A 14440-nucleotide genomic window follows, 5' to 3' on the forward strand; every position below is an offset into this window, starting at 1 on the left:
AGTGCGAACTCGATACGTTCAGGAGGGGGAAAACACTGACCCAGCAAGGAGCCTGCGGTCCAGGCAGGGCAGGGAGACAGATGAGAAGAGTTTCAGCTCGCGGCTGATGGAGTCATGTAGATGCTCGGTCAGTCCACGGACTATATTCTTGTGCTGCTGTAGGTCCTGGTCCCTGAACAAGATGATCTGCAACATGAAGGAGGAGAATGGATCTGCCAGGGTCCCCATGAGATTGATACACCTATGGCATGAACCCCATGACAGCCTTGGCCTAAAGAGGGAGTTCCAGACCCTGGGGTCCGGGGAGCTGAAGATACGGCCACCAGCAATAGATTTGTGGAAATGAGGAACTATCAGCTAGCTGGAACCAGGCAGTTTGTGAGGGAGCTTCTCTCTGTGCCTGACCCCACAAGTGGGTGATTGGACAGTGTGCAGGGAGCTTCACTCTTTATCTGACCCCACGAGTGGGTGATGGGATGGTGCGGAGGGAGCTTCACAGCGTCCAACCCCAGGAGTCTGTGGTGGGACAACGTGGAAGGAGCTTCACTCTGTGTCCAACCCCGAGAGTGTGTGATGGGATGGTGTGGAGGGAGATTCACAGTGTCCGACCCCAGGGCTGTGTGATGGAACAGTGTGGAGGGAACTTCACAGTGTCTGACCCCAGGGCTGTGTGATGGAACAGTGTGGAGGGAACTTCACAGTGTCTGACCCCAGGGCTGTGTGATGGAACAGTGTGGAGGGAACTTCACAGTGTCTGACCCCAGGGCTGTGTGATGGAACAGTGTGGAGGGAACTTCACAGTGTCTGACCCCAGGGCTGTGTGATGGAACAGTGTGGAGGGAACTTCACCGTTTCTGACCCCAGGAGTGTGCAGTGGGGTGATGTGGAGAACTTCACTTCTTGTCAGAGCCCAGGTGTGAGAGATAGGATGGTGTGGAGTTACCTCTGCCCGCGTTGACATCAAGTGACTCTTGGCGGACGAGTTGCCTTTCACCAAAGCCCGTACGAGGTCCTGTTTAACATCCTGAAAGCAGAACAGTTAGAGCCCATCACGGATCAAGAGTAGACCACTTGAGGCATTGACTCCAGACTGACTCTGTGTGCCCTGTCCAGCCAAGCCAAGTCCTCAGCATCCTGTCAGTCCTACCTTCCGAATGGCTGCCTGAAAACATGTACAACCAGGCTCAAAGACATCTTCTATCCTACTGTTATCAGTCTCGTGAATAGTTCCCTAGGTGGATTCTGAACCTCACCATATACAGTACTGTGCAAAAATCTTTGGCACATATATACAGTGCCTATAAAAAAGTATTCACCACCATTGGAATTTTTCATGTTTTACAACATTTAATCACAGTGGATTTAATTAGGCGTTTTTGACACTGATCAACAGAAAAAAAGACTCTTTCTTGTCAAAATGAAAACAGATCTCTACAAAGTGATCTAATTTAATTAAAATAATAGTACACAAAATAACTGATTGCATAAGTATTCACCCCCCCCCCTTTAATAAATACACGCCAAAACATCACTGGTGCAGCCAACTGGTTTTAGAAGTCATATAATTAGTTAAGTGGAGAGGTGATTTTGGAGACTGTGTACAGTCAAAGTGTTTCAATTAATTGTAGTAAAACTATACTTGTATCTGGAAGGTCCAACTTCTGGGGAGTTAGTGTCCTGGCAAAAACTATACCATGAAGAGAAAAGAGCACTCCAAGTAACTCCGCAAAAAAGGTTATTGAAAAGCGCAAGTCAGGGGAAGGATACCATCTCTGAATATCTCTAAGGAGTACAATTAAATCAATCATTAAGAAATAGAAAGAATATGGCACAGCTGTAAATCTGCCTGGAGCAGGCCGTCCACAAAAACTGAGTGACCGCGCAAGAGGGAACTAGTGAGGGAGGCCACCAAGAGACCTATGCCAATTCTGGAGGAGTTACAAGCTTCTGTGGCTGAGATGGGACAGACTTCACATACAAGAACTGTTGCCAAGGTGCTTCACCAGTCGCAGCTTTATGGGACAGTGGCAAAGAGAAAACCATTGATGACATGAAATCTTAACTAGAATTTGGCAGAAGGCATGTGGGAGGCTCTGAAGTCAGCTGGAAGGAGGTTTTATGCTATAATGAAACCAAAATTGAGCTTTTTGGCCATCAGACTAAATGCTATGTTTGGCGTAAGCCAAACACCGCACATCATCAAAAACACACCATCCCTACCGTGAAGCATTGTGGCAGCTGCATCATGCTGTGGGGATGCTTCACTGCAGCAGGCCCTGGAAGGCTTGTGAAGAAGATAAAACGAATGCAGCAAAATACAGAGAAATCCTGGAGGAAAACCTGATGCAGTCTGCAAGAGAACTTCGACTTGAGAGAGATTTGTTTTCCATCAAGACAATGACCCCAAGATAAAGCCAAAGCTACTCAGGAATGGTTTAAAAACAACAAAGTTAATGTCCTGGAGTGGCCAAGTCAGAGTCCAGACCTCAATCCAATTGAGACTTTGTGGCTGGATTTGCAAAGGGCTGTTCACTCACGATCCCCATGCAATCTTACAGAGCTTGAACAGTTTTGTAAAGAAGAATGGGGAAAAATTGCAGTGTCAAGATGTGTAAAGCTGATACAGACCTATCCACACAGACCCAAAGTTGTAATTGCTGCCAAAGGTGCATCTACTAAATACTGACTTGAAGGGGGTGAATACTTATGCAATTAATTATTTTGTTTTATATTTGCAATTAATTCAGATCTCTTTGTAGAGATCTGTTTTTACTTTGACACAAGAGTCTTTTTCTGTTGATGAGGGTCAAAAAAGCCAAATTAAATCCACTATGAATCAATGTTATAAAACTCCAATAACATGAAAACTTCCAAGGGTATGAATACTTTTTATAGGCATTGTATATAGCTAGGGTGCCTAAGACCTTGCGTTGTACTGTAGTACTGTAATTTTATGTACTGCTGCTGCCAAAATAAAAACAAATTTTATGACATATGCGAGTGATGATAAACCTGATTCTGACTTGGGTACCTATTGTGGACAAAGTGTGGGAAGGGGGCAGGGAGATGAGAATCATGGTGGGGAAAATGGGAAGGGAGAGGGGATGGAGTGGGGAGCAACACAGAAACATTCTGTAATCATCAATAAACCAAGTGTTTGGAATCCAATGACCTTGCCTGGTGTCTGAGGGCTGAGTGTGCCTGCATCCACGTTGCCCCTTGCTCTCCTCCTCTGCCACCTGTTCCACACCCCTCCCACGGTGCTCTTCCATCGCCATTTCCAACATTCTTTGCTCCCGCCAGATGTACAAAGTCGCTCTCCGCTCTACATTGACGAATACTGTGAAAAGGTCCTGGGCACCCTATATGTACTGTACCTCGTTATAATCTTACACCGCACCGTCTGCACTTTCTCTGTAACACTTTATCCTGCATTCTGTTGTTGTTTTACCTTGTTGTGTCTCAAAGTACTATGCAATGATCTGATCTGTATGAACAGTATGCAAGACATATTTTCCACTGGATCTCGGCATGTGTGACAATAATAAACCAATTCCAATACCCGTCTCAAACACAAGAGATTCTGTCGATGCTGGAGATCTTGCACAGCGCACACAAGATCTGGAGGAAACTCACCAGGTCAGGCAGCACCTATGGAAAGAAATAAAAATACACACAAGTGTTCTATCGAAGGGTCTCAGCCCAAAATATTGACTGTTTATTCCTTTCCACAGATGCTGCCTAATTTGCTGAGTTCCTCCAGCACTTCATGTGTTCTCCAATATCCATCTCAATGCACTGTGTACTGATCTGATCTGGATGAACAGCACACAAGACAAACTTTTCACTGTATCTCGGTACATGTGACAATAACCAACCAATTTCATTTTCAACACCAAGCTCTTCCACTGAATCTGCCTTCGTTCCTCCTACACCACTACACAAAAGGAGAATGTGGTATCGATGTAGAAAGCATAGAAGAAATTCACCCAGAAGCTGACCGAATATGGAAAGGCCTGGATAGAGTAGATGTGAAGAGTATGTTCCCGAAGTGTAGGAGTTTGGGACCAGGAGGCACAGCCTCAGAATACAAGAACCTCCCTATAAGACAGAGATGAGGAGGAATATATTTAATCAGAGGATGGCAAATCTGTAGAATTCATTGCCAGAGATGGCTGTGGAGGCCAAGCGGAGGTTCACAGGTTCCTGATTAGTCAGGACATCACAGATTATGGGAAGAGAGCCGGAGAAAGGGTTTAAGAGGGAAAATAAATTAGCCATGAATGAATTGCAGAGCAGACTCAATAGGCTGATCACATACTCCAAGGGCCAGACACTGAGTGAATCTTCCTCCACACTGTCCCATCACACACTCCTGGGGTTAGACATGGAGAGAAACTCCCTCCACATTGCCCCATCACATGCTCACTCTGCACAACGTACGACTGCCTTAGGTACCAGGTGCTGTAAATTTGTAACAGGCTCAACCATCTCTAGCCATAAACTGTATGCTAAGGTAGGCCCCTTCATTGCTGGGGTTCTGCCGTGGTTGTTTTGTCCTAGTTGTCTACGTGAAATACAAGTCAGGGCAGTACGATACGGAGAGCAAGCTGATGAATCCAAAGGAACGACAGAGACCAATACAGTTTGGCATCAGTGGCGTCACAGGAGATGCCAGTCAGCGTTGAACTCAACATGGGACTGCCTTAGGGACTCCAGCTCCGAACTTTCCTTCGAGGTTTACTCCTTACTCCTAAAGCCTTCCCTATGAGTGGATATAGCCATAAGGGAGGAGGTTTGAGATGGGTTTTCCTTCTCTTAAATGAGCTAACAAGCCCCATCTTCCCAAAGTGACTGGCTTTAAGGCACCAGTAACGCACCTTTGCCCCTTTTTCTGTCAATAGAAACAGTTCTGCCTGGCTTAGTAGCTAAGCCACAGGTGAAAGCCAGGAGCTGGACTTAGTCGTCAGAGGCGACTTGCGATGCACATCATTGGGAGATTTAATGGGCAGTGGGAGCCTGTCACCATTACCATCCCCAGCTATAACAACTTGCTGAAGTGAACCACAGTGAACTCATGCCTGGGTACTAGCCTAGCTCTGTCTGAGTCTCCCCAGACAGATCCTTTACTCCCCAGTTGACGGAAGGTCAGTGAGCCCCTAGGAGGCAAAGAAAATGCTTCAAAGATCATATCAGAATCAATCTAAAGAAAGTCACCATTACATCTAAAAACTGGGAAGACATTGCACTCAATAGATACACCCGGAGGAAATATGTTCAAGAGGGAGCTGTGCTACATGAGAACAAGCTGTGAAAGGAGAAGCTGCCACCACTCACTCTTGCCCACACTGCACCAGAATATGTTAATCCCGGATCGGCCTCTACATCCACTCGAGGAGAACATCATACTCGGCTCGAGTGACTGCATCACTACCACCACTAGCCTAGCAACAACCTCATAAAACTCCAGTACAGGAGTTGTTCGATACGACATACAATGACAGGAGATCTGTGTGGGAGAGTTTTTAAAAAGAAAGAGTCATTGCATGGGGTGCAGTTCCACACTGTCGACCTTGGAAGTTCGGGTCCAGTGGTACGAGTAGTCGTCATCACCTGGGTCTTCCTTGGTTGCAGTGGACGACCATGACTTCTTCTGTGTCTCGTCGTGTCCCTCACTCGAGTTGGACAGCTTTGCAGAACCAACTCCCTGGTCGTGGGACCTCTGCCAGAGCTGACTTCACATGCCATGTCCCTATCTCGCCAGGGAGGGGGTTGGCCTCCTACTACACTCACCTAGCCCGCCTGTTGAAGCTGTGTATCAGGGTGCAGCCGCCATCACGTGCAAACAGTTACTCAGAGCCAAAGGTGACTGAGCTGCCCCAGAATTGACACGCAACACCACCCCCCCACCAGAGGTGCTACCCCTCCCTGTTTGGTGGTGGGTGATAACGATCATCATCGCAAGCCTGGGCAGAAGGTATGGAGATCCTGAGATGCCCAGTTGTCAAGATCCCCTCTCGGCCTCACCAGTGTAGTTCAAAGAAAAGCTTATGAAGCAATATGTTTGGCTCCAGCAGCTGCTGGAAGGCTGTTCAGTGACGTCCAGCTGCCTGAGGGGCTCCACTCCGGATTTACTGTCTGGGTTTACTCCCACAGCGTTCATCTCTCCCAAGGCTGCCCACAAGGCAGTGGGGCTATTTACCCATACCTGGGGATCTCCCTGGACATACAAGGTACAAGCTGAACCGCACACACCTCACATAAAACATGGGTTCTGAAGCTCAACACTGCAAAAGTCTTATCTCACTCTATGTACATACAGTGCAAGGCAGGTAGAGATAGTGGGGGTGGGGGAGGAAATAGATTAAGAAATAGTATAAGAATAAAGAAAGCTTTGTTCGGGGAGCATCCGTTTGACAAGTGGCTCCCCTGTAGACATCAGCCGGTAAGAAAAAGGAACTTTGTTCTGAAGGTGAACCCCAGACTCCGTGAATTATTTCTGCCCACACAAAGGAGTCTAAAATTAAAAGGCACAGGTTTGGACAAATTTAGGTTGTTTTCTATGAAGCGGCAGAAGTTGAGGGGAGATGTGATAGAGGTTTATAAAATTATGAGAGGCATAGACAGTCAGAATCTTTTCCCCAGGGTCAAAATGTCTCAATCTAAAGGCCATGTTTTTAAGTTGAGAGGGGAAAAGTTCAAAGGAAATGTGTGGACAAGTTTTATTTCACAGAGAGTGTTGGGTGCCTGGAATGAGCTGCCAGGTGTGGCTGATATGATAGAGGTGTTTAAGAGGTTATTACACAGGTAGTTATGGAGGGGATACAGTCCACATGCAGGCAGATTTGGTATATCCCCAGTGACTTTTGCAAATTACTACAGATGTATGGCACAGAGCATTCTGACCGGCTGCATCACTGCCTGGTATGAAGGCTCCAATGCACAGGATCACAAGAGGCTGCAGAGGGTCGTAGACTCAACCAGATCCACCACGGGCACAACCCTCCCCACCATCACGGGCATCTTCAAGGGGCAGGGCCAGAAGGCGGCAGCATCCTTCACCAAGAACCCTCCCCATCTGGGACACGCCCTCTTCTCATTACTACCATCATGGAGGTGGTACAGGAGCCTGAAGACCCACATTCGTGAATCAAGAAAAGCTTCTTCCCCTCCGCTATTAGATTTCTCAAAAGTCCATGAACCTATGAACACGACCCCAGTATTCCTTTTGTTTTTGCGTCATTGCTCTTGCCAATTCATAGGGTGGGAAGTATTAATTTTAAGGGTGGTAGTAGATGGAACTCTAGCATCCTGATGGTTCTCCGCAACATTAATGCAAAAAGTATTAGGAATAAGGGTGATGAACTTGGGCATGGATCAGTACATGGAATTACAACATTGTGGCCATTACAGAGACTTGTCTGTCACAAGGGCAAGAAAGGCTGCTGGATGTTCCGGGGTTTCGATGTTTCAAAAGGACAGGGAGGTAACAGTGGTGGGGGAGTACCATTGATAATCAAAGCTCTCAAAGGTACATTTAATGTCAGAGAAATGTATACAGTATACATCCTGAAATTCTTTTTCTTTGCACAAAAACAGGAGTGCTCGAATAATGACAGTTAAATTTTAGAACCCCAAAGCTCCCCCCAACTCCCCCTCCCACACATAAGCAGCAAAGCAATGATCCCCCCTCCCCCACTAGCAAAAAATGCATCGGTGTCCCCCCCAACGAGCACTCAACCGTGCAGCAAAGCATCAATAAAGACACAGACTTGCAGTACCCCAAAGACTACTCGTTCACCCGGTAATTCGACATACCACAGGCTCTCTCTCCCCCCCCCCCCAATAAAGGAAAAAGATGTCTCCCTTTCACAGCAAGAGGGGAGACTTAAACAACTCGCTGATATACGATGCTAAAAGTCCATTGTGTCAGGGATAGTATCGCAGCTGCAGAAAGGGACAACGTTATGGAGGGATCATCTAAGTCAATATGAGTGGTAGTCAGAAAGAGGAAGGGAGCAATCATTCTGTTGGGAGTATTCTCTAGCCCCCCCAAAAAGTAAGAGACACTGAGGAGCAGATAAGTAGGTAGGTCGTAGAAAGATACAGAAATAACAGGGTTGTTGTCATGCATGACTTCAACTTCCCTAATAGTGATTGACACCTTCTTAGTGCAAAAAGTTTCAATGGGGCTGAGAAGTTTTAGATATGTTCAAGGATTCGTGACATAGTACGTTGACAGGCCACACTGGATCCAGTACTGGGTAGTGAACCTGGTCAGGTGTTAGCTCTCTCAGTGGGTGAGCATTTCACAGACAGTGACCACAACTCCTTGACCTTTAGCATAGCTATGGACAGGGATAGGAACAAAAGGTATGGGAAAGTATTTAATTGGGGGATGGGGGAGAAACAGAGAGAAGGCTAATTACAGTGGTATGAGGCAGGAACCTAGGAAAGTAAATTGAGAACTTATGTACTCAGAGACAGGCACAGTGGAAATACGGAGGCTGGTTAAGTAGAACTTGAATGGGGTTTGGGATAGGTCTATCCCACTGTGGCAGGGAAAATTTGGTGGGGTGAAGGAACCAAGGTTGACAAGAGATGTGGAACATTTAGTCAAGGGGAAGGAGGAAGCTTATCTTAAGGTTTAGGAAGCAAAAATCAGACAGACCTCTTGAGAACCCAAGATTCTGCCTGGATTATAAGGAAAGGTTGCACGAGTGATGGCTTTTCTCTTTGGAGAGATGGAGGATGAGAGACGTCTCTGTACAACTCTGGCAGGGTTTGCAAGACATTACTTCCTACAAAGCGAAACCCAATAGCATTAATGGCAGTGATGCTTCACTGCCAGATGAACTCAACACCTTCTATGCCCACTTTGAAAGGGAGAATATAACTACAGCTGTGATGATCCTTGCTGCACCTGATGACCCTGTGATCTCTGTCCTGGAAGCTGATGTTAGGCTGTCTATAAAGAGGGTGAACCCTCTCAAGGTGGAAGGGCCCGACGGAGTACCTGGTAAGGCTCTGAAAACTTGTGCCAACCAACTGGCAGGAGTATTCAAGGACATTTTTAACCTCTCACTGATGGTGGAAATTCCCATTTGCTTCAAAACGGCAACAATTATACCAGTGCCTAAGAAGAATAATGTGAGCTGCCTTAATGACTGTTACCCAGTAGCACTTACATCTACAGTGATGAAATACTTTGAGAGGTTGGTCATGACCAGACTGAACTCCTGCCTCAGCAAGGACCTGGACCCATTGCAATTTGCTTATCGCCACAATAGGTCAACAGCAGATGCTATCTCAATGGCTCTTCACATGGCTTTAGACCACCTGGACAACACAAACACCTATGTCAGCATGCTGTTCATCAACTATAGCTCAGCATTTAATGTCATCATTGCCACAATCCTGATTGATAAGTTACAGAACCTGGGCCTCTGTACCTCCCTCTGAAATTAGATCCTTGACTTCCTAACCAGAAGACCACAATCTGTGTGGATTGGTGATGCCATCTCCTCCTCACTGATGGTCAACACTGGCGTACCTCAGGGGTGTGAGCTTAGCCCACTGCTCCACTCTCTGTATACACATGACTGTGTGACTAGGCATAGCTCAAATTCCATCTGTAAATTTGCTGACGATAGAACTACTGTTTCTAGAATCTCAGATGGTGACGAGTGGGCGTACAGGAGTGAGATATGCCAACTAGTGGAGTGCTGTCACAGCAACAACCTTGCACTCAACGTCAGTAAGATGACAGAGCGGATTGCGGACTTCAGGAAGGGTAAGATGAAGGAATCATCATAGAGGGATCAAAAGTGGAGAGAGTGAGCAGTTTCAAGTTCCTGTGTGTCAAGATCTCTGAGGACCTACTCTGGTCCTAACATACCAATGCAGTTATAAAGAAGGGAAGAATGCGACTATACTTCATTAGGAGTTTGAAAAGATTTGCTATGTCAACAAACTTCTAGAGATGTACCGTGGACAGCATTCTGACAGGCTGCATCACTGTCTGGTATTGTGGGGGCTACTGCACAGGACTGAAAGACGATGCAGAGGGTTGTAAATTTAGTTGGCTCTATCTTGGGTACTAGCCTACAAAGAACCCAGGACATCTTCAAGGATCTTTAGAAAGGCAGCATCCATTATTAAGGACCTCCAGCACCCAGGGCATGCCTTTTTCACATTGTTACCATCAGGAGGAGGTACAGAAGCCTGAAGGCACACACTCAGCGATTCAGGAACAGCTTTTTCCCCTCTGCCATCCGATTCCTAAATGGACATTGAACCTGTGAACACTACCTCACTTTTTTAATATATATTATTACTGTTTTTGCATGATTTACTGTATGCATACTGTAATTGATTTACTTATTTTTTTCTTCTATATTATGCATTGCATTGTACTGCTGCTGCTAAATTAACAAATTTCTCAACACGTTGGTGATAATGAACCCGAGTCTGATAAGAGGTGTACAAGATGAGGTGCATAGATACAGAATGGACAGTCAGTCTTTTACTCCAGGGCGGAAATGGCCATTTCCAGAGGACACCCATTTAAGGTGAGTGGGGGAAAGTTTAGGGGAGGATGTCAGAGGAAGGGGTTTTTATTAAGCAGGGAGTAGTGGGTGCCTGGAACTCATGTGGGTGGTGGTAGAGGCCGATATCGTAGGGACATTTAAGAGGCTCTTAGATGGGCACGTAGATGGAGGGTTTCAAGCTGTGTAGGAAGGAAGGGCCAGACTGATCATGGGGCTGGTTGGGCTGAAGGGGCTGTTCTCTGTTACAGTGGAAATTTTAAGGTTTCATACCGCTGCCACTGGGTGTAAGGGTAGCACCTCTGGTGAAGGGGTTTGTCATGTCCATTCCGGGGCAGTTCTCTCAGCTTTGGTCCCCTCCGGACACTCAGCTCTCACCTGCGACTCCAAGTAACTGCTTGCATACGACAGTGGCCACACCCTGATGTACCACTTCATCAGGCAGGCTAAATCAGGTGGGGGAGGCTGGGTGAGAAGCCTGTCCTAGCCTGTGAAGTCAGCTCCTGCAGGCAGGCCGGAAGAGCTCAGCAGTGAGATTCAATGGCCAGGGAGATGGCTCTGCAGAACTCATGAGGCACAGAAGTCATGGTCATCTACTGTAACCAATGAAGACCCCAGCTGCGATGACTATTCGCACTGATGGACCCAGACTCACGGGGTTGAGAGAATGGAACTGACCCAGTGCAATAGCTTTTCCACTTTAAAAACTCTGCCACACGTTTCGCGTCACCGTCGGATACGAGACAATCATTACCGCTGTCCCAAAACAATAAGTTGAAGTGATAAGAAATCTGATTCGGATTCGATTGAGAGGGTACTTCCCTAGAGAGGTGGGGAGGGAGCGTGAAAGGCCCATCTTACCACCAGCCCCTGGAACTCGAGGATACGGTTGTGCTTCTGCTGTAGAGACTGGATCTCCCTGTTTCGGGCAACAATGGCATTGTTGATCAAGTGCCCCTGCTCCACCAGCTCCTGACAGTATCTCTGCCTCTCCACCAGGTCCAGTTGCAAATCAAAGAGCTCCCTGTAGTGGTCAGAGAGGAGACACGGCAGTCAGGAAGGTTAACTTAAACAAGCAACAACCATGTCAGCTTCGTGGGTCAAGATCGAGATGAGACAGGGAGATGAGCTGAGGAATAGCAATGGATTTTGACTCGGATCAACGTGAGGTGACTCAGTTTGGACATTCAAACCGGGGACGGGGGGGTGGGGGGGATGGACTTGTACAGTGAATGGAAGGACACTGACAAGTGGACAAGTGTTATGGAATAGAGGGACCTGGGACAGTGGCCGTGCAAGTAGACATGGTAGTGAAGGTGTTAACCACAGTGATGGACAGTTTGTCCTTTCCCCAGGGTTGCTGTATAGAAAACTAGATGGCACACAGATACAGGATAAGAGGGGTGAGATTTAAAAGAGACCTGAGAGGTAAGCACTTTACACAGAGGGTAGTGATGACCCAGAACGAGCTGCCAGAGGAAGTGGCTCTGGCACTTAAAGAGACATTTGGATAGGTACATGGAGGGTTATGGGCCAAGTGCAGGCATCTGAGATTAGAGTGAGATGAAAGATTAGCTTTATCATCTGAACTGCAACATCGAAACATACAGTGCAATGCACTGTTTGCATCAACAACCAACAATGCAAGGATGTACTGGGGGGGGGGGGGCAGCTCTTAACTGTTGCCATGCTTCTGACGTCATCATAGCATGCTGACAATTTACAAACCCTAACCTGTATGTGGGAGGTAACCAGAGCAACCGGAGGAAACCAACGTGGTCACGGGCAGAACATAAACTCTGTACAGACATCAGTGGGAAATGAAGCCCGATCAGTAATCGCTGGTGCTGTACAGTGAAGACCATGCCATGGTCAGCATGAACCAGTTGGGCCGAATGGCCCACTTCCATGTTGTATTACTATATAATTCTATGCCCAGTGGGATTCAAAGTCGTTTATTGTCAGATGCACATCTGTGCACAGGTGAAATGAAATATAGGAGAATCACAGGCAGATAAAAATTCTGCATAATTTATGTTCAATTAATGTTTTTCTTGTGAATGAACCTAGGGCTGAATCATACTTCGCTGGCACCCAATGTCACTGCAGACAGCATTGTGTGGTCCCACAACTCCCCCTGCTACCTGTGGTATGGAACAAGAGAGGCCGGATAGTTTGGTTCTGTTCCTTGGAGATGGGTGTTCAAAACGGAAGACTTCAGGTGATGGACAGTTCTTCGAACCCCCCACGCAATCCACGTCTCCATGACTACCTCTGGCCCTTACACTCCTTTCCGTCTGTCACACAGCACACTCCACCCTCTTCCCACCCAGCTCCTATACCCTTTCCCATCTCATGGTCCTCTCTGGTCCCTACAACCCTCCTTGTCACTGTCACCCCTGGCTCCTACACCAACCCTTGTCTGTATAAATCCCTGTCTACTATACCCCTTCCCCATCTCCATGACCCCCCGGTCCCTATACACCTCCCTTCTCTGTAACCTCTACCCAACCCTAGACCCTTCCCTTCTCTGTAATCTCTACCCAAACCTGGACTCCTCCCTTCTCTGTAATCTCTACCCAAACCTAGACTCCTCCCTTCTCTGTAATCTCTACCCAAACCCAGACCCCTCCTGGTCTCTGTGACCCCCTCTGGCCCCTGCACTTGTTCTTCCCTTCTCAACCTCCTACACCTCCTGGTATCCCCAAGACATTCCCGTGCTTCCAAGCTCTTGGAGTTTTCCATTGCCCTGCTGCCTGGTTTTCCTGAGCTCCAGAATTCTGCACTAGAACTTGTGGTTCCCTTGTCTCTCCGCACACCCGGAAGCCCTCTGAGGGAAGGCGCAAGGCAGGCCACTGACGGGGACAGGGTGGGCTGCAGAGGCCTGACCTGTTGGCATTCAGCAGCTCCGGGCTGTGTCCTAATCTCTGCTCCAACAGCAGCTTGAACTCCTGGTCCAGCGTTAGGAGACGACACTTGAGCTGCATCTGCCTCCTTGCCGCCCTGACCTTCTCCACGGCTCGAAGCTCACAATCTCGCCAGCCCTCCTGCAGAGACAAAAGCCCAGTTAGCAATAACACAAAGTTCGAAGCAAATTTATTATCAAAGTAGGCAGACACTCAGTGGTCACTTTATGCAAATATTTAATCATCCAATCACATGGCAGCAACTCAATGCATATAAGCACGCATACATGGTCAAGAGGTTCAGTTGTTCAGACCAAACATCAGAATGGGAAAGAAATGAGATCCAAGTGACTTTGGCTGTGGAATTATCGTGGGTGCCAGATGGGGTGGCTTGAGTATCTCAGAAACTAATCTCCTGGGATTTTCATGCACAACAGTCTCTAGTTTACAGAGAATGATGTGAAAAATAAAAAGCATCCAGTGAGTGGCAGTTCTGTGGGAAAGGGGGACTCTTTAATGAGAGTTCAGAGGAGAATGGCCAGACTGACTCAAGCTGACAGAAAAATTACTAACTCAAATAGCCTCACGTTACAACAGTGGGGTGCAGAAGAGCATCTCTGAACACACAACACGTTAAAACTTGAAGTGGGTGGGCTACAGCGGCAGAAGACCACAAACATACACTCATACAAGTGACACCCCAAAGTGGGCACCAAGTGTATGTCACCACCTGCAGATGATTTTCTTGCAGGGATTTACAGAAAATTAAAGAAATACAGCAGAACTTGTGAAAAATATACATAGCAAAGACCAACAAACAATTAATGTGCGAGTCAACAAATCATGCAAATAATAAAATCAAGTAAATAAACAATACTGAGAACATGTGTTGTAGATCCTTGAAAGCAAGCCCATAGGGTGTGAAATCCATTGAGCTGAGGTGAGTCAGGAGCCTGATGGTTGTAGGCTAATAACTGTTCCTGAACC

The 14440-nt window shown here is 47.0% G+C and overlaps 1 protein-coding gene across 3 annotated transcripts in view; it reads right to left on the reverse strand.

Moving 5' to 3' along the window:
- The window catches only part of haus5 (HAUS augmin-like complex, subunit 5), a 158042-nt gene that overhangs the window by 112214 nt on the left and 31388 nt on the right, over positions 1 to 14440 (reverse strand). For all 3 annotated transcript variants that reach the window (XR_010016715.1, XM_063038908.1, XM_063038909.1), the window contains exons 13-16: positions 13437 to 13594; positions 11409 to 11571; positions 944 to 1024; positions 41 to 186 (exon numbers count right to left, since the gene is read on the reverse strand). Coding sequence is in view for 2 of the 3 variants with exons in the window: in XM_063038908.1 (XP_062894978.1) it covers positions 41 to 186; positions 944 to 1024; positions 11409 to 11571; positions 13437 to 13594 (548 nt within the window). In the remaining variant the exon portion in view is untranslated. The remainder of the gene's footprint in view (positions 1 to 40; positions 187 to 943; positions 1025 to 11408; positions 11572 to 13436; positions 13595 to 14440) is intronic.

The sequence above is a fragment of the Mobula hypostoma genome (assembly GCF_963921235.1).
Source record: "Mobula hypostoma chromosome 8 unlocalized genomic scaffold, sMobHyp1.1 SUPER_8_unloc_1, whole genome shotgun sequence".
Classification (NCBI taxonomy): Eukaryota; Metazoa; Chordata; class Chondrichthyes; order Myliobatiformes; family Myliobatidae; genus Mobula; species Mobula hypostoma.